The sequence below is a fragment of the Lampris incognitus genome, chromosome 10, assembly GCF_029633865.1.
Source record: "Lampris incognitus isolate fLamInc1 chromosome 10, fLamInc1.hap2, whole genome shotgun sequence".
Lineage (NCBI taxonomy): Eukaryota > Metazoa > Chordata > Actinopteri > Lampriformes > Lampridae > Lampris > Lampris incognitus.
In genome coordinates, this window is record NC_079220.1 from 13,957,701 (window position 1) to 13,978,645 (window position 20,945).

General features: G+C 45.8%; 1 protein-coding gene across 1 annotated transcript in view; it reads right to left on the reverse strand.

Annotated features, from left to right (window-relative positions):
• tnrc18 (trinucleotide repeat containing 18) overlaps positions 1 to 20,945 on the reverse strand; it is a 69,160-nt gene that overhangs the window by 37,634 nt on the left and 10,581 nt on the right. Inside the window, 9 exon segments of the mRNA XM_056287506.1 lie at positions 2,068 to 2,258; positions 2,467 to 2,613; positions 4,036 to 4,235; positions 4,959 to 5,046; positions 8,787 to 10,025; positions 10,028 to 10,547; positions 10,549 to 10,721; positions 11,204 to 11,308; positions 17,913 to 18,053. Of these exon segments, the coding sequence (XP_056143481.1) occupies positions 2,068 to 2,258; positions 2,467 to 2,613; positions 4,036 to 4,235; positions 4,959 to 5,046; positions 8,787 to 10,025; positions 10,028 to 10,547; positions 10,549 to 10,721; positions 11,204 to 11,308; positions 17,913 to 18,053 (2,804 nt within the window).

Sequence of the window (20,945 nt, forward strand, 5' to 3'; positions counted from 1 at the left end):
ACTGCCACGCTGCCCGGAAGCCAAAAAAAAAAAACGATTTCCTGGATCCATTCTCTCAGGCCATTAGATCGGTTACTCACAAAACAGGGAAAGACCCACCAAAGTGCACCTCCTTTAGGCCAATTTCCCTTTTGAATACTGATTATATGTAAACTAGAAACCAAAATGATTTCCAAGAGGTTGTAGACATTTCTTCCATTTTGTCAGTTCTGACCAAGCTGGGTTTATAATTAATAGGCTCTCATCTAGTAACCTCAGTTAACTTTTTTAAATATTATCCAGTTTACTCAGAAAAATAACATACCCAGCATTGCACTCTCCCTCAATACCGAAAAGGCTTTTTGACTGGCTAAAAAGGCCTTATCTCTTTAGAGTTCTCGAGAAATTTGGTTTTGATAAACAATTTGTCGATTTAATCAAATCATTGTATAGGCAAGGATTGTGGTTAATCGGACTACTTCAGACTATTTCCCCATTTTTAGGGGCAACAGATAGGGATGCCCACTTAGTCCCATTCTCTTTGCACTCTCCATAGAACCTCTGGCTGAGACTATCAGAGTAGACTAATACATGCGATTTTGAAATCAGACCTTTTATATACAAAATATTTTGCCGATGACACTATTCTTTTTTTAATAAATGTTGAAAGCTCCCTCTCCCATTTAGTAGATATGTTTAACTTGTACAGTTCCTTTTCTGGTTACAAACTTAATCTTGACAAAAGTGAAATACTATCTCTGTTAGAATTTAACTGTGAAACTATTCAACACAAGTTTCCCTTTAAGTGGTCACCCAACAGGCCTAAGGCCCTGGGTCTATTGGTGGATAAGGATCTAAAGAATTTATATAGGCTCAACCTGTTGAGTTCGTTGCACAGAGAGTAGACGATAACAAGTATATTGGTGGATAAGGATCTAAAGAATTTATATAGGCTCAACCTGTTCGAGTTTGTTGCACAGAGAGTAGAGGATAACAAATAAGTGGATGATCCTCTCCCTTACTTTACTAGGCCGCCGAATTAATGTTATCAAAATGAATGTTTTGCCTAAATTTTTGTGTACTTTTCAATCCCTTCCAATTCATGTCCCCTCTGCATTTTTTTCTTCATTGGAGAAGCTGACCAATCTGACGGTGTATCTGGCAAGGTAAATTTTCAAGGGTCACTTAACTTGATTATGTAAAAGGAGGGTTGAAACTTCCTAATTTTAAACTGTATTATTTGGCTGCACAATCTAGATTTTTGACTTAACTGTTTGATGGGGAACCCCCAACCTCATGGTTGAACATTGAGAGGCTAGAAATGAATTAGATTATTCTGTTTTATATTTTATATAAATAGGATTGAAAGTCAATCAGAACTAGAACCTATAACTCCCTTCATTGCTCACTCGGTCCAAACTTGGTTCAAAATACATAAAATGTTGGGGCAAGACGATTTTCTGTCTCCCAAGACTCCCCTTGTGGGGAAATAGGCTTATCCCCATCTTGTAGCAGAAAATAAACTTTTGAGTCTTGGCCTAAAAAGGGTATCACTTGCTTGGAACATTTTTATATGGATGGAATTTTTAAGTCCTTCCAGCAATTAAAGCAGAAATATCAACTAACTGACAAAATATTTTTTTTTTTAAATACTTACAGCTAAGAATTTTTATGAGGGTTAACCTTCAAGGGCAGTGGAAACTACAAAAGATGTCACCCACTGAACTTCTTTTTCATGAGAGTCAACCAATGGTTAGAACTAGTGCTGCACGATTGTTGTGGACAATATCCCGATTTGCGATTGTGATATAATAACAAATTAATTTATAAACAAATGTATCTCTACTTTTTTGAAAGTCAAATTTCACCCAACTTATCAATAGAATTAAGTGATATGAAACAATCTCTATGTTGTATGCCCCCTTTCTTAACTTCTTCTGTCTTATGGCAACAGGTCAAGATAGTTACCCAACCAATGGTCTTCTTGAGTTCTATCAACATATCACATGAACGTGGCCAATTTGTGCACACGCTGCAAAAGTTTACAAACCCAGGAAGTGCAGAGACGTGCACATAAATGTCACTTACCACCAGCTGTGCATTCCTCTGGAGCTCCAGGACCTGAGCCGTGTGCTGCTGGATCATGAGAAGTTCGTGCTGCCGAAGCATCTGTTGCTGGGAGAGAAGCTGGAGCTGGGCCTGGGCAGCGTGCTGCAGCGAACTACTTGCACCATACACCCCCGACCACATTGGGGCGCCGCGCTCCAGAACATCACCTCCTTTGGAGCGAGAGGAAGGTGGGTGGTGGGGGAAGGAGGGAGGGTTAAGGGAGTTAACTCGATTAACTATTTGACCGAAGAGTCAAATTAATTCAGACTCACGATCACTACCATGGTGGCCCTTTTGAGAGTTGAATTTCAGAAAGCAGTGGTGACAATTTCTCTCTTATAAACACAAACACACACAAAAGAAGAAGCGCTTCCATACCATAGTGAGGAAGGTGGTCAGTAGGAATGACTATTAGCTGTCCAGACTGGGGATCCCTTGCAAACTGGTAGGGAGGGGGAATCGAGCTGTTGAAAGAGGTGGGGTAGCCTGGAGGAAGGGTCTGGTGGAGCGAGGAAGGACCCAGGCCTGGAGGAGTTTGAACCAAAGGGAGCAGGTGGGTGGAGGGAGAGTGAGAGAAAGAGAGAGACGAGTATAAAGACGGAGACAGAAATAGGGCTGGCGATATGGAGAAAATCAAATATCACAATATTTTTGACCAAATACCTTGATATCGATATTTTGCCAATATTGTAGCGATGACTATTGGTGGTCTCACAAAATATTCACACAATGACATTTTTGATAAACACTCATTAGTAATGTGGATATGATGTCCAAACAGGCAGAGACAAATAATATAACAGCTAGAATACAGTCTAATAAGTTCAGAAAAATTGATCCTTTACTGTAATGCAGCCTTCAAAACCAGGGAAAGATAATGTCATATTACGATATCCAAAATATGTGGTAGATATGTAGTCTTACATTACAATATCGATATAATATCAATATATTGCCCAGTCCTAGACAGAAATAGATGGAAATAGACAAAAAGAGGATGTGAGTGAGTGAGTTGAGGAAGTGAGTGAAAATCTTTTATTAGATGTTAAAACTAATGTTTGCTCAATAACTCTCCCATCAGCAAGAATTTATACACAAGTTGAGGGCAAAATGGAGTGACTTCAGGGGGGAAAACAGAATTTTGCTGTGTGTGTGCAAGGTTTCGGCTGTTCGGTCCTCTGTCTAGACAGAGATGGCCCTCAGATAAGAGAGAGAGAGAGAGTGTGTGTGTGTCTTTACTTTGAGTTTGCCTATGAGCTCACAAAAATGTGAGTTAGTGTGCATATGATTGCATCATATGTATGCGTCTGTGTGTGGATATATGTGTCTGCATGCTGTTATTACTGGATGAGGGGCGGCAGAAGCAGTTCTGGAATGTCCTACAAAGTTCTGGAATTTCTGCAGCACTAACGCCGCCTGCCCCCCCCCCCCCACACACACACACACACAAAACTACCCCCAAAGTGCTTCTGTTGGACAAGCCACTCAAGAGGCAACTAACTGCTTCCCTTCTCCAGTGTGCTGGAATTATGCTTGCTTAAATAAATAAAAAAGTAAAAATAGATATAAAATAAATAGACGTTATGATCGATGTTTAGATCAAGTTGTTCTTTGGAAGAGATTGTACATGGGTACTTTAATGTACACAGACACCGGTGCTCTGAAGACTAATGTGCCATGTGTTTGTATACATGCATAAACTACATTGCAACTGAAAACAGAAGCCAGGAAGAAAATCGAGTGGCAATTTTCAGTTCTACACCGAAACTGAGACTGATACTCAACCATAAAAAACCCATAAAAAAGATGGTACATCAATGCAAATATTCAGTACACGGTAGGCTCAGGATGCAGTGAAAAAGGATACATGTAACAACTGTACATGTGTGTATTTGAAATGGAACAAAGGACTTGTGTCTGCTGTCTTGTGAATGTCTACCGACGTACTGTAAGGCGACCCAGGGAGCCAGACTGGGGGTGCTCCAGGGCGTGGCATCCAGGGGTGAGAGGTCAGAGTTGAGGGGTCTGCAGGCCAGCGCCCTGCCCCTCCCGTCACCATGAGGTTTGGGGTCATTAGGCTGGGTGTCAGGCCACTGGACAAGGGAGCAGGGTGCATCTGCGTGAACTCTGCCAGCTCCTTGGACTCTCTAGGGGGAAACAAATACAACTTTATAGACGTCACCGGTGGCTTTAGTGGAAACAGGAACTGAAATTTAAACTAACAAGAAATTTAAACAAACAAAATTTCCAGGTCATGGGGGTTTGATGCCTACCAGTGTTATCTATGTGAAAATTGTATGTTCACACACACCAAGTTACCCACAGATTTGCAGGACAGTAGGTGAAATAACATTATCTGGCAAGGTTGGATTTTAAGGAGTGTAATTTTGTTCATAATGGGAATTTTTGGCTGCAATCTCTTCATTACTGCTGTTGGTCCCAAATTCAAATTCTGGGTAATGAAAATATTTTGGCACCGACCCAGACTGAAAAGTAATAGCAAAAGGTTAACTACTACTCAAATTTGCATACGGCTTTGCAAATAAGGTAACAGAAAAACGAAAAGAAAAAAAAATGGACTGATTCAGTGTTGGGTTGCATTGAAATTTTAAGAGAGATTCATTAGGATAAACAAAATCTCTTGAGTAAGCCAAGAATTATGGTGTTAATGTAAAACAGCTGCACAAAGAAGAAAAAAAATCCCCAAAATAAAACAAGCCACCTGTCAAAACACATCGGGGAAGCAAAAACATCAGACTTCTATCAAAACACTCTAGATGATGCTCATGTTGGCATATAAATTACACATGACGCAGTCCATTAACAACACACGTCTGAATACAGTTCAGGTGAGGGCCACGCCCGCTTACCTGAGCACTTTCTCCTGCTCACGTTCCAACCGACCAACCAGCAGCCTGTCGTCATGGTGACGTGCACGTTCCTCCACTCGCTCTTCATCTATGAGGCGGGAAGGGGTCAAATTAACATTATCGTTCAACAGTGCTATTAAAATAACACAAATTTTTGACTCAACACCTCAATATCGATAAAGTGACAATATTTTGGGGATGACCATCGGTGCTTTCATGACATATTTACACACAAGAGAATTCTGAGAGATGCTCATTAGTGATGTAGATATGATGACCAAGCAGGTACAGATATCCATCGTTCATTTCACTCAGCGGTAAAGGGCCGAATAAGTTCAGGGGTGGGGGTGGGGGTACAGATAGGTGGCTATAACAGGAGAGAAGGGGTATTTAAAAAAAGAGGGTATAACATGGGTGCAAATGAAGACTGGGAGAGAAAGAAAATGGGGGGAGATGGGAACTGAGATGAGAGTGGAGGCAAGTCAAGCTGATGGTGCCGCTGTGTAATAGCGACAAGATACAGCACGTCAAAATGAGACGTGAGGCTATAAATAATATGTAAGGCTGCAACCGTAATGTGAATAATGCACACACATGCACACACACACACCCCTCACTCCTGGTGTCAAATCTTATTAGTACAGTGTAATGCCACGGGAGACATGCACACATTAGACGTCTGCTCTACAAGCCACACTCACAGACAGTCTAAATGTCTGATATCAGGAAAGACAGCAGCCCCTAGAGAGAGAGAGAGAGAGAGAGAGAGAGAGAGAGAGAGAGAGAGAGAGAGAGAGAGACACACACACACACACACACACACACACACACACACACACACACACACACACACACACACACACACACACACGAGAGGGAAGGGAACTCCAGGAGGAATTACACTCATCCGGTACCGTTCAACCATCCAATGCTCCAAACTCTGCCAGGCAATCCAGAATAAACATGAGTCTCTCTCTCTCTCTCTCTCTCTCGCTCATATTAACCCATCTACCCCTCCCTGTGTGCAAAGCAAGGATGACCGAAATTCCCTAAGCAGCAGCAGTAGCAGAGAGAGGCTTTTCTAAAATACTGTTAAACCCTTCTGTTTTGACCTGGAAGGCTGTGTGTGTGTGTGTGTGTGTTTGTGTGTGTGTGTGTGTGTGTGTGTGTGTGTGTGTGTTCCATCAAGGGACAGGAGACTTTATGAAGCTGACACACTCCGGAGGAAGGGTTTCAAAACTGTTACCACGGTTACACGGAGCCTGTCCCGCTTGCTATCCTTTCTGCATCAGAAGACAAGCGATTAGCGCTGCACACGCCCCCTTTTCTCTCTCCGTCCATCTCTCCGTCCCTGTTTGCCACCGTCACTATGTGTCCCTTTCCCTTTTTACTTGCCTCCCCTCCCCGCGTCTCTTGCACACTATCATCCGCCTCCTTCCTTTCACCTCCCTTCCCATCTAGCATCCGTCGCTCCATCCCATAACGTCTGTCTCTGCGGAGCCCTCCCCAGCTCTTATCTTCATTTTCTCGCTCCCCCTTTCTCCATCCATCCATCCATCCCTCTTGCCATCTTCATCAATACATCACTCTCTTTCCTTCCCCCCCATCCATTCCTTCATGGACCCTTATGCAATTCCTGTGCTGTTTATTTAGCACTGTTCGTAGTGTGAGGGACTAATGCAATTAGACCAATCACTCTGCTTAAGCAAGGAAATGAATAAACGCCTACCCCTGACATGCACGCGCACACACACGCCCACACACACCCACACACACAAACAGTCCCCTCGACTCAAGACTGATCCATTGCTAAGCAACACACCCATGGTCTTATTGTAATTCGAGGCTTGTTTATAGCTTTTAGCTGCACTTTGTAATGACATATTTAATGCAGATAGAGGTGGATGGGGGGGTGGCGTTGGAGGGCAATACAAAAAATTGGGAGTTGGGGCCGCAATGGGACAAGGCAAAAAGCTACCCCGAGAGCATAACTCAAGAGGACGGAGGCATTTGTCGAAAACTAAACAGTAGAGTACGAGAGAGCAAACAGAGGTTGAGCCACACATGCAAAAAAAAAAAAAGAAGAAGAAGAAAAAAGGCACCAAGAGGAACGTGGCATGAGTGACTGAAGGGAGGGAGAGACAGAAAGCCCCAGCTGATTGACCTTGATGACAAAAGCAGAGAGCAGTACGGGAGGACTTGCTATGCAGCACAGGTAACTAATGGAGACACACCAAAATGAGCCCTTTTTAGCCAAATAACACCCCTCAACATTACGAGAGATTCGGGGAGGGAGGGGGTTGGTTTTACCACTTCAGTTGTGTTACACACACGACCACCCCAAAGTCAGCCGAGGTTGAGGAAACCTAACTTTGATCCAACAGAGAACTAGCCCTCCATTATTCAAGAAAAGTGAAACGAGGAGCGATTTGTTCTTGGTTCATTTCACTAAAGGCACCTCCAACTCCTTGCTGTCTGGAACGGGGCAACTACTGAACGCCGGCCAAAGGAGAAACGTGTTCGAAAACCGTTTCGTACGTCCGAACTTGTAGTGGGCGCTTCACTTTGACTTTCCAGATAAAAGACTGAATCGATTATTTACTCTTGTTCCTCCAAAGATTTTAAACCACGTGAAAAGTGTTTGCATCGGTCTGGAAAACGCTGAAACCGAACCAGTTATCACACCTACAAAATCTATTTGTGCAGCTTTGTAATAGTCCCTTTGTACTCGGCCTCTGTTATTTTGCTTTCCAAAAGTGACCAGAGCAACAGCAATGGAAAAAAAAAAATCCATTCTCTCCATCACGTCTGCCTCTCTCACACAGAGGGAAACGAGAAGATTGAGATTTTATCTGAGGGCTGGAAGACCAAAGCACCACGTAACACTTCTTATTTCATGAAAGCTAAACAGAATAGACAGAATGGTTTTGAACAGAGCTGGCCAGTAATTCCAAGTAATCGTTGATCATTGTTCAGTGGTAATGTGTCGGGATGACATTCGGATATGGTCGCATCGAGATACACAATTTTGTTGTCTAAATTAAGGATAACAGGAATCTATGACCCACAATTGCTTACAAAATGAGGTTTGAAATAATCAAAGGGAGTATTAATTGAAAATTAATTTGTTTTGTTTTTTTGGATTTCCCCCCCCCTTTTTTTTCTTTCTTTCTTTTCCTCCTCAATTGTATCTGGCCAATTACCCCACTCTTCCGAGCCGTCACGATCTCTGTTCCACCCCCTCTGCTGATCCGGGGATCCGGGGAGGGCTGCAGACTACCATGTCTCCACCGATACATGTGGAGTCGCCAACTGCTTCTTTTTTCACCTGACAGTGACGAGTTTCACTGGGGGGACGTAGCACGTGGGAGGATCACGCTATTCCCCCCAGTCCCCCCCCCGAACAGGCGCCCTGACCGACCAGAGGAGGCGCTAGTGCAGCAACCAGGACACATACCCACATCCGGCTTCCCACCCGCAGACACGGACAATTGTGTCTGTAGGGACGCCCGACCAAGCCGGAGGTAACACGGGGATTCGAGCTGGCGATCCCTGTGTTGGTAGGCAACGGAATAGACCGCTACGCTACCCGGGCGTCCCCATTGAAAACTAGTTCTGGTTTGATATTATAATTTGCATTACCAAACAGTTTGATGAGATGAACCTCAGTTGGATTCTTAAATGATAGTATTTCTGCATATGTAAGCAGATACTGTGATCGTATTGGTATTGTGTAAAATGCCCTATGATTTTTTTCTCCATACCACAAAGTACTAATATGCATTCTTTTTTATATCTCACCCATTACTTAGTAATAGATCTTATTACCTTTGATGGTTGTTTGCAGCAGGGGTCTCGGTGTGTCGGAGGGTCCGCTGCTCTGTTTACTGGTATTTCCGCTGTCTCTCTGTCTGGCCACTGCAACCGCAATGCCGACAGGTGGGTGGCGCACCTCCCCTTCGCCCTCCCGCCCAAATGACCGGGCACTGTCCGGGCGCTCCTGTTCTCTCTTCAGCTGAGGTGGCACCCTCAACGCCCCTCCGCCCCTCTCCCTGTCTCGCTCCCTCTCTTTTTCTCTCTCTCGCTCTTTCTCCCTTTCCCTTTCTCTCTCTCTCTCTCTTTCACTATCCAGCCGAATGCAACCTAGCCCCCCAAAGGGTCCTCGGCTGTCCGTGGCATGCCTGGAGGACCCGGCGCTTTCGGCCGGAAAGTTTCCGCTGTACTTGATCAGACTCTGCATGGCTGAAACCTCAGTGAGATCCGAGGTTGTCACTCCTCCTCGTGGTCCGTTCCCATGGCCTCCCGGCAATGAACTCCCAGGCCGATAGAGTGGTGAAGGATCCAGGTAGCGCCTTTGACCCCCCTCCTCAGCTCCACGCCCAGTCGGGCTGGGCTGAGAGAGAGAGGGGTGTGTGTGTCCGTGTTGGGGTGGATTTGTGTTTGGGGACTGGCTGTGGGAAGAGTGGGACTTATGGTTTTGCTGGTGTGGAGCACCAAGGGGTATTTGGGGAGAATGGGGTGGGTTTGATGGGGGCGCTGAAGGTAGTGTGTGTCCATGCTGGGCAACCATGTGACTGGCAGAATAGTTGGTCAATGGGTTGATGTTATTCCACTTAGACTCCACGCCCAATCGGACTGAGTGTTTGGGTGTGTCCCTGGGGTCTGGACTATACCGTGATTGGCTAGAGGAAAAGGCCACGTCCTGGGCACGTTTACCAACAGAACCATTAGAGCGAATGACAGAGCCCTCCTCTCTTTGATTGATAGACTCAACAGCCTGGGAGAGGCGAGAATGCTCCATTAAGCTCCTCTCAGAAAACCGAAAGCTCTCTCTCTCCCTCTCTCTTTCACGCTCTCGTTCCCTGTCTCTATCTCTATCTCTATCTCTGTCTCTGTCTCTGTCTCTGTCTCTGTGTTTGTCGTTGTGTTTGTTGTCACGGGCTTGTGAGGCAATCTGGATGGGCCCCGCCCGCTCGTCATAAACCTCCACGGAAGGCACGTATGTGGGCGCACTCACTCGCTGCTCTCTTGTAGGTTCTCTGGGTGTGGATGGGTGGGGCAGGGGAGGGGCAAGCCTGCGGCGGAGGGCTGAAGCAAGGGAGGGAGGCCGTAAGAGATGTGGAGGGTCCCTGCTGATGTGGCCACAGAGTCGCTCCTCCTCTGTCTTTCTCTGTCTGCATGGGGAGCCGGGAAGGAGTTTGAGCTACTGGAGTTGGCATTAGAGTTACTGTTTTGGTGGGCGCCGGAGCTGCCTTCTTCCTCCCGCCCCGCCCTGTCCGTCTCCAGGCCAAAGCACCGTCCCACAACTCCTCCCCCACCCAGAGGGAAGAAGGACTGAGAGGGGGGAGGTCTGGATTTGTGCTCTCCTTGAGCAGTAGAAGGCTGAGGGTGCAGCTGCAGTTGCTGCTGGTTGTGGGAGATCTGAGGATGAGGATGGAAGGACCAGCTGTGCTCCCTCTCCCTCTCTCTCTCCCGTTCACGGTCCCTCTCCCTCTCTTTCTCGCGTTCTCTCTCTCCACTCCTGGCCCTCTTGTCCTCCTCACTCCTCCCGTCCTGAGTCAGGTCCACAACGCTGTGCGGCCGCTGCTCCCTCTCTCGACCGCTCTCTGTCTCGCTCCCTCTCTCGCTCCCCGCGGTAAGGCCTGTCCCGGCCCCCGTCCCGAGACGTCTTCTGCGGAGGTGTAGCGCTGGACGGGGCAGATAACGGTGTAGATGGAGGGTGGAGAGGCGATTGACTCATGGAGGCAGGGAAGAAGAAGCTCTCTGAAAGCACAACCCCGACCAACATGCGATGAATACAGAACACAACAAAGTACTGCATACTGTGGCACATAACCTTATCAAATTCAAAACAACAACACAGAATGATACGGGCAACATCCATAGCAAGGGATGTGAGGGGGAAAAAAAACGTTTACATGAGGGGGAAAAAAATTTATATCCTAAAACTTTTTTCATTTCACTTATTTACTTTGTTTTCTCGTTTTATCATTACTTTCTTTTTATCTGTTCAATTTCATTTAATGTAAAGCACGATGCATTTTAATGTATGAAATGTACTGTATAAATAAAGTCTGCCTGATGGAGGGCAAGACCTATAGAGTAACAATAAGAAAATACGCCCACTTGAATTACAGGACATGCCCCCGCTCATTCCCCAGCATGACTGCTATGATCCATGAGGGCCGGCAGAGACACCAATCTCAGCCGTGTGTTGCCACCGTGGGCGGGCAGGATCCACTGACCTTTGTGAGAGTCGTAGAGAGGGTGCTGAGAGAGGGAGGGGTGGTCTAGGTGCCCCAGGGGCAGGTAGGGACTCGGGTACAGGTTACTTGGCAGATGGGGGTACCCTGAAGAGAGAGAACCAGAGAGACAGACAGACAGATAGAGATAATAGATAGAGATAGACAAAAATAGATGACAGAGCGAGAGAGAAAAATAGATGATAGATTGATAGAAAGAGGCAGATACAGACATACAGATAGATGATGGAGACAGATACAAAAAGAAAGATGGGAAAATAGATGAGGGATACAGAAAGACAGATGGATGGAGAGAGAGAGAGAGAGAGAGGAGAGAGAGAGAGAGAGAGAGAGAGAGAGAGAGAGAGAGAGAGAGAGAGAGAGAGAGAGAGAGAGAGAGAGAGAGAGAGAGAGAGAGAGAGAGAGAGAGAGAGAGAGAGAGAGAGAGAGAGAGAGAGAGAGAGAGAGAGAGAGAGAGAGAGAGAGAGAGATCGTGTCACATTCTTCATCTGTACAAAATACATGACGAACCCACAGCGGCATGCTCACAAGCTACCACTCCCCCCCACACACAAACACTAATGCATGTTGGATTGCCTTTGGAAAACAACTGCTGTTTAATGAACTGCACAAAACAGGAAACGGAAAATTCTCCCAATCAATACCATCAAAAAGTCAAAAATATGAGGACAATTAACTGACTAAGGATAAATTCTTAGCATGGATGGGCAGTAATTTAGTATTCATTTTCCATCTTGGTATCATAACGAAATTCAGTATCACCAATACTGACATATCATGATGCACAATATTGTTGTCTAAATTGATGATTATGAGAATCTATCGCTTAAAATTTCTCACAAAATGAGGTCTAAAATATTTGACACTATTATTTGAAATCTGGTTTTTGTCTGACATTACACTTCACATTACCAAACAGTTCAATATGCTGAACCTCAGCTGGATACTCAAACATGGTACTTTTGCATATAACGTAAAAAGATTTCATATATATAGTGTAAAATGCCCCATGATTATCATTATATTATCTATAACTGCCCAGCACCTTTTCGTAGTATTTACTCATCAGATACATAATTTGATGAGGGGTCTAATATAAATGTTTCCTCGGACAGATTTGAGAAGTGATACTGAATCATGTGTCACGAAGGGCCGTGTGTATGCAGGTTTTCTTTACTGTCCAACACTACAGCAGCTGATTTCACTGATTAATATACCTCTGACCAGGCAGAAGTAGGGTTGGGCATCAAAAACCAGTTCCAAGTTAGAACTGGTTCCAAAATTACAATTCCAAAGGAATCATTGTGAAATTTTTATTTCAATTCTGCTTATTGGTTCCTAAAATTTTACTCACAATAGTTTCAGTTTCAGTAGCAGGACCTGGCTATCCGTCTGCACCGATACTCATGCATGCTGAATACGTGCACGTCTGCCCGTCTCCGAAGCTATACACCGGTGCTCTTTCAGGATTGGACAATGCTGCAAATTTTGTTTTTGTTTTGTAGAAAGATCAGTAAGAGTACCGAGCACACGGGTCTGGGCAGAATTGTGCGCCATCATGGACCACAGCAAGCGCTCACAAGTGTGGCTTCATTTTGTTCAAAAATAATAATAATTTTTTTAAAAAAATGACGGGTCAGCACAGTGCAACATTTGTGCCAAACCGATTTCATGACAGGGAGGATGCACTAAAAATATGACAAAACACCTTCGCCAGCATGGTATACAAATCAACGAGAGTGCCGTGTTTGACGTGTTGCGCCAGTCTTCCTGTCCCTCACATGCCTCATCCTCCTCAGCCAACAGCCAGCACCTCGTCACAATTTTAGTCTTATTCTTAACAGCAAGACAGCAAACTAGCTACACTTGGTCGAATTGCTAAACACTTTGCATCAAATTTGTGCAAATGCTGTGATGTATTTTTTCGTAGATGAATGTTTGCAGACGTTCCAACTTCTCTCTTGCGGCTCACCAAACTAGGAATTAATTGGTTTTTAGACTGTTGCCGTGTTGTCACGTCAGCGGGTTTCAGTGTTACAGTACAGTGAATGAAAAGAGGTTGAACGGATTATTACTGAATCATGTCATTTAACAACAGCAACCAAATTAAACTGTACAAAATTAACTTACAGGTTCCATAAACTGTGTAAAGTCAGTTGTGAATATGAATAAGACTTGTGTAAAATAAGCATGTGACCTGATTTGACCCTGCCCTTCAGAGAATCAGAATTGAGAATTGTTAAGAATCAATAAGCAGAATCAGAATCGTTAGATCCAAAAGACACCCAACCCCAGACACACGATGACTAATCAATAACATTAGATGGTGTAGCGTTGGGTTGGAGCAGAAAAAAAAAGCTGCATCTCCCTACACATGGCCGTCCACAGCACATGATTATCACCGAGTAGGAGCACTGGAAAAACGAACAGCCAGGAAAATCAGCAGATCTTGATGAGAGGTCTCACTTTGTGTTGTGTTGACGCACACATTTAGCACTCTAATCTAGACCTGACTAGGGCAATACTCTCGACAGTGGAAATCAACATGTGAAACAGTATACTCCGTTTATCCTAATCAGAGAAAGGTTGTACCAGGTGAGGGCATAACTGGGCTTAAATACCACAATTCCTGCTCAGACTTCCGGTTCACTTCAGCCATGTCAGGCCTTGGCCTAGTTCCCTTTAGGTTTTTGTTTCCCCCCCGATATGGGTATAAGTCAGACTGGTGAAAAGAGGAAGCTGACCTGAATGCATGAGCAGCGTGTTGAGTTTCACAGACGACTACATGTCTGGTAATGGTGGTGAAAGTGAGGAGAGTGGAGAAGACCATTGAACGGACTCATACAGTGAATACATGACGGCAGTTTCTGCTCTTAATCCAAATGGGAAGTAACAAAATGTTGCCACACTGTTCAGCTGATATCAGTACAGTCATGGACTGGATCACATTGTGTCACACGCTTTTTCTGAGCATGTATAAAATGAATAAATCCATCAAAAATCAATGTGGACATTGAAATTGTGTTACTCTGAGCACCTTACATACATGGTCAAACTATCACGTGTATTCATCATTCCGAAACACTATTGCAACAGACTATTATGTGCATATGGATATTCACAATGGGAATATATGACCGAGAAAAAAAAAAACCCCAGCAAAATATAAGGACAAATTCAGGTTACAAATTTTTGCCCCATTTTTTACATTTTTTTTATGTCTGTGGATGTTGTTAAAATACTGTCATCTGACCTGAGTAAATAGTTTGGTTTATGGGGTCGGGATGGGGTTGGTGTTGAGCAAGAGTCTGCCTGAGAGCCAGCTGCCGCCCTCGGAGACTTGTTCTTAATATAGACAAGAGACCGCTCCGCTGGCCACAACGCCACGGATGGCCGCGTCAAGAACGGGAAAGCTATAACCCCAATGCTGGCTGGTGTCACAGCGCACAAGGCCACGAAAAGGCGCCGCCCATACGGTGCGACATACCGCCGCACCATACCGCCGCGCTCCCACATCCGCACCATTCCAAGGAAACATCAAAGATGACAGTGCCGTACTGGCATGGAGAGTGAGGAGCGACGCCGCAGTATAAATTTGTCTCTGCTATGCTTCCAGGGGCCGGGACGAGGACAGATATGGAGATGTGTAGAGAGAGCGAGAGAGAAGGAGAAGGAGAGACACACACACTCCGAATGTAGTTGATAAAGTCAGGGACGTGCAAGAAAATTCTTCTTGCTCACTTTCGTATTTTTTTTTGACAGTGAAAGAAAATCTCCTTCTAACCCTAACCAACAGCCTACCTTGATCTTTAACCCCGCTGATATGGGGTTTCTATTCAGCAGCACAGCATCCCAGCCATATCCACAATCAACCTCCCTTAAGCTGCCGCCCAGAAAATGTCTTTGGCCTTTTAGTAACTCTAGCTGGCATTAAAGTCAGCAGCCAGGTCTTAAGAATTTCTATTTGGCCATAAAGGATTGGGGCTACAACTAGCACATCCAGAAGGACATTTTTTTGGCTCCTTCTTTCAATTCAGCCTAAATTCTCGCTCGGCCTCTGGTAGTCTCTAAAGTCCTCCCTCCGTCTGTCCTTCCCTTAATCTTAGGCTGGATTTACCTGGCTGAAGTGGATCGCTAAAAAGAATCAGAGGAGAATGTGATTAACTGCGTTTTTTTTTTTTTTTTTACACGGCAGTGAAAAGAGATCTGTGTCCCGTCGGCAGCGAAATCGGTTTTGAACTGAATCGTAAATGAACCCTCTGTGGCCTCCTTTTAGCATGCCACACATTGTGGGACCACGGCCAACTTTCCTCTTGTCTGACCTTCTATTCCGACGAGATTTAATGAGGACACACAGGGGAATGAAAGATTCAATAAGTCAATGTATGGACCAACACAGGATGACCAAAACACGCTGTGCTGTATTCTAGGCGAGCACATAAAACAAACAAACAAATAAATAAAATCACATCTCTATCTCTTGTGCTAATGTATCGTCGCCTCCCTGTTCTCTATGCATATCGTGTGGTATGTTTAATCTGTTGTCTTACGGGTCAAAAAGGCCCACAACAGTGTTTCACTGTGGAGAAAAGACTCCACATGATCTTTTTCAACCTGAAAATTGATGACTTTTCCTAGAGTAACCCCAACATTAGAAAAAGTTAAACACCTTTTGTTCATATTTCCATGAAAGCTGTACACCACTGGGGTACTAAGATTGTCTCAGGGTCATTTTTGACCCCAAGACACATTTGACCCTATGAAAACGAGCGGTGTCCACTGATCAAATGCAGTCTTTCTGCACTGTGAAGAGGGAAAACCCAGACAGTCACAAAGTTTGTGATGAACGATGGGTTGTCTCTTGGTGCAAAATAGATGTGGAGCTTAAAATTAAATTGCTTTAATTTAGAGGTTTAATGAAGCCGGGTCATAAATGACCCTGAAGACAAAGGGCAGTACACAGAACGTGTGGACAACACAAGGGATATGTGTAACATGTAGTCACCGTTTCCGAGGCGCTGCACAAAAGGTGAAAACAAATCTCTGGTAGGAAAATACAGTATCTATCCAGCTACCTGTCCATCACATGCATAATACAACAAGGACGCATGGTGTCCTGGATGCTCTGCACCAACTGTGAACAGAACCGACGCGGGATCGTTGTCGTTGGAAGTAGGCCTCGTATCGGACCGCCTAGTTTCAACTGAGCAGCAAACGTTAAATATCATCTACACATCACATCCCAACTGGATGCTTTACGCTAACATTATGAAATGGTTTTGCACCAGATCAGCGGAGCTAAAGTCAGCTTGTCTGAACCGTGTTTTTAGCCAACCGACTACCCAGAACAGCAAGCGGGCGTCAGTAATGCCAAAAAATAAATTATCCGAAGATTGATTCGTTTGAGCACGTTAAAAAGGTGAGAGCACGTTTTCCCTTCATCCCTGTGTTTCTGTGAAATCCTACCTCGAATGAAGCCGCACAACCAACATCAAACGATAGACTATGAGGGAGAGGATAAGAGAGAACAGTGGTGGGTTTGCAGGAATAATATATTTTGCCAATTGTATTACCAATGAGGATTACGTTGACTAAAAAAAAAAAAAAATTGAGTGTGTTACAACAGCATATAACTTAAGATGCGCTCATTTGCAAACACTTTTAGAGGAGCCGCAACCTGCCCAAGGCTGCTGAGGTGCATCACATAATAGGTAGGAAGAGGACGACGAGGGAGGACAGTAGACGGAGGTTGCGGGGAAAGCAGGACATGAGATATATCAAAGAGGCACAGAGCGAGGGAGGGAGAGAGAAGTAACTAGCATGGACAGAGAGAGAACAGAAACAAATGCGGGTTGGACAGGAAGCGCGGACAAAGGTCAAGAGAAGGAGAGAGAGAGAGAGAGAGAGAGAGAGAGAGAGAGAGAGAAAGACAGAGAGAGATTACTGTAAAGCATGACGGGCTCAAGTAATGGAAAAGGTTGAGGCCATAAGAAACAGGACACATATAGGACAGACAGCGCAGAGCCAGGAGCAAAGCTACCAGCGGAGCGACAGAAATGGAACAGTGTCCCCACTGGTGTAAAGGAGAAAAAAAAGAAGAAGAAGAAGGAGCGAGAAACAGAAAAGGAACACGCCTCCGGGGCACAGGACAGGAGGACAGGGAGGGAAGTAAATGACATGGTAATATGACGCCATTCGTGCACAGAGAGCGCAAGCCTCAAAATTAACCTTTTCTCCTACTGCCCTGGTACTGCCTCGAACGCTGAAATCAATAGTCCCGAGGTCAATTTTTATCTCCCCAAACTCGGTTTTTGTATGAAAACCACTTATATTACTACAACTGCCGAATGCTTTCCAGGGTATTATACTACACCGCTGGCCCCTGCAGCTGCAGAGAGGATGTAAAAAAAAAATGACAAAAATGCCGGTGAGCAGGACTCGCCTTCGATCGCAAATATGTCACGTATCGTCTGGGTTACCGAGTCAGGATTTTGCACTGTTTGATGCAGGAGTATTCTCCCATCCCGGCATCGTCGCTAAAGGCATATCAAGCCATCCCAAGTCTTTTTTAGGCGGCCTCAGAATGACGACACGCCGTTAATTCTGAGCCCTGGAGACACGGCGAGTGTGTATGTGTGAGAGAGTGTGTGTTTTTGTTAAGGCAACTGGATCCATATGTGTGCCAATTTACCTTCGTGGGCATGTGAGGCCCAAAGCTGAGCCATCTGCAAACTGCTAGGATTGGTTGCCCTGTAGGTTGGGTCGGAGGTCAACGGGGAGGGTCCTGGGTAGCCGGATAGGAAGGGACCGGAGCCTGCTGAGAAGGCATCGCCTAGGAAATGGAGAGAAGACCCAGGTTACTCCTGTAACCACAAAAATCAAAACAACAGACTGAAAACTGCTCAAAGAAGTGAGCTGGTCGATACACACCCGCTGTCATTTTCCTTTCCAGTGTGTGTGTGTGTGTGTGCGCGCGCGCGCGCGCGCGCGCGGGGGGGATGGGGGTGGGGGGGGAGTCAATACAGCCTGACATTTCTCTGCTGAGGCAGTCTGTTGTAATCACATTATTACTGAGCCACTGTGTGCTCCGTTTCAACGAGCCAAACCACACGCAAACTGCAACCGAAAGGACACTTAATGTAACCGCTGCCTAACCGCCACAGTCCCCACAACACGGCTGAGACCATGTGGCGCAATTAACCGGGTAGTCGAACCTGAAGCTGCTCTCTCTGACAACGGCGCTTTCTCTACTATTAGGAAGCGGTTTGACACGAGGATTTAAGGGGGAGGGCATCCACCTTGTTACGACAAATGAGCAACGCAGTCCCGCACTTACGAGACGGTTTACCAAAACACAGGATCCGATCCGCCCGTCCCTTAATCAGGGTTTGGCATATGGGGGTCGGATTTTAAGAGGGCAGCAACAAAGCGCATACACACACACACATATATAGATGGTGCACCGCCATCCTCTTGTTGCAGCTGAACAAATATCCGTCCCATTGTGAGTCCTTTACTCGGCTTGAAGTGTGCGGTTCACACACACGTCACCGTTCAAGATCACTGCTCCGTGGCCCCACAAGCTGCTGGAGATACAGCGGCACAACACCACCACACGAGCGCTGCTGCGGTGCACCATCGGAGCTGTAAAACCCCCTTTGAAATACTACATCGCCTTCAAACATGACTATTTTCGTCCGTTGTATTTTTTTATTTTTTATTTTATAACCAGACTTTTAGTATTTTTTATTTTTGTCATGCAGAGTTTTAGTACCCTAAGTTGTGTACACCCACTCCCCTCTGCGTGGTCCAAACCGTCAGTAAACTTGTGCGGACATCCAAAACCGTTACTTGCCCATCCAACCACAACCTACTAAGAGCTGCAGAAAAGGTTTTTTTTTATGTTTGGCAGAAACCCCCGTCCCCCACCACCCCACCCCCCACCACCACCACCCCCTACAGCCCACCCCAGCCCATTACTGAATACACAGCATAGACATTACTCTGATAAAACTAACCATGTGTGTGGGGGAAAGGGTGCCGGCTGTGCAGGGTAGAGGGGGAGGGGACCCTGTGTGTGTGTGTGTGTGTGTGTGTGTGTGTGTGTGCGCGTGGGCGCGTAAGTGATTGAGAGAGATTCTGTATTAGTCCTGTGGGAATATGAGAAGACACGCTGTGCTCAGTGAGTTTCCCCTGCATCTAAATCAGTACATTAAAGCCACAGTCCATCAGCGCCTGTACACAAACACACACATGAACGCGCACATGCATGCACGCACGCACACACACACACACAAATATATGCGCACACGTCGTTTTAAATCAATAGCAAATGTGGCTCTCAAATTAATCACAAACAGAGGTGTGTTGCACTCGTGCGGAGCAATCCAGTGTGCTTTTATGCCCGGCCCTGAATGCGCCGTGTAGGTGGAACCTTCCACACCCAGGCCCATTACACACAGATTTATGAAAGTCTCTCTTTGTGCGGGCGCGTGCATGTGCATGAGAGAGAGACACAGGATCTGTGTGTGCAGCCTAAGTGGCTTCACTCAGTGCACTGCATAACTGTGTGATCACTGACATGTGCAAACAGTTGTGTATGTGTGTGTGTTCGAAGTGAATGGCCTTTGAGTAGGGAGAATCGAGTCAGAATTACACACACACTACATGCACAGTAGCATAACTGGGAGTACACAAGATTAATGTGCCCAAACAGGTAGGTAGGGATACACACATAAACCCACTGAGCCACACACACACACACACACACTCAGAAACGCACACCCCTCAGTAACTTTCCGTATGTACGTTAGCGCGCCGCAAAGAAAATGCGTCCTTCCCTCTTCTGCAAGCCGCTCGAGTGCAGCGCGGGGATGAGGAGAACCTCCGAGACGTCGGGAGCGGAGGAGGATCTGCTCGTTAGAGGGCCGCTGTTATTGGACCATCTATTATTCATCGCAGCGGAGCTGAACACACACACACACACACACACACACACACGAAGCACAGCCGCTTCTCCTGGTTCGATCCCGTTGTGATGTCATCGATGCACTACCTCTTTCATCCGTTGTTCCGTGTTATATTCTCCGTGTTGCGGAGACCGTCCTTGCACACATCTGTCCCCCCGCAGCGAGTCGGGAGACGGCTCCATTTCTCCCACATGCTCCGCATTCTTCACCAAGTCTCTTGTGCGTTGTGGCGAAAGCGTCTGAATAGAACGCATGTTGATTTGATTTGTGCGACTATAGAATGTGACCCCCGCCGTTTATTTCCTGCTACCGCCGATGTCATATGAGGGGGGGGGGTTGCGCAATCCAATTCAAATGACTTTTAAATGAAATTTCAAAAAACATCAATAACATTTGCTCCGTTCGAGTGCGTGGACTTCGCCACCGCGCATGTGCACGCCGGGATGTGGGAAAGTTGATCTAACCAGATTATTCTGGACTGTAATTCTTTTTTAATGGTTGACTTAACTAGCCTGTGTGTGTGTGTCTGTGTGTATTGAATAACCCCACCACCACCTGTCAAGGATGTTGAGGTCCTGATAGGATGTCAGCGGTTCTCATTCCCTCTGGCTAAACACCAGGGTCTCTCTAACGCACGCGCACACGCTGGAGAAGCACAGATGCCCCACCGGAGTATGAATCAATCTCCGCATCCCAGCGACCCACGGGCATTTTGAGCGTACATGTGCACATTGTACTCGCATGGGCAAAAACCA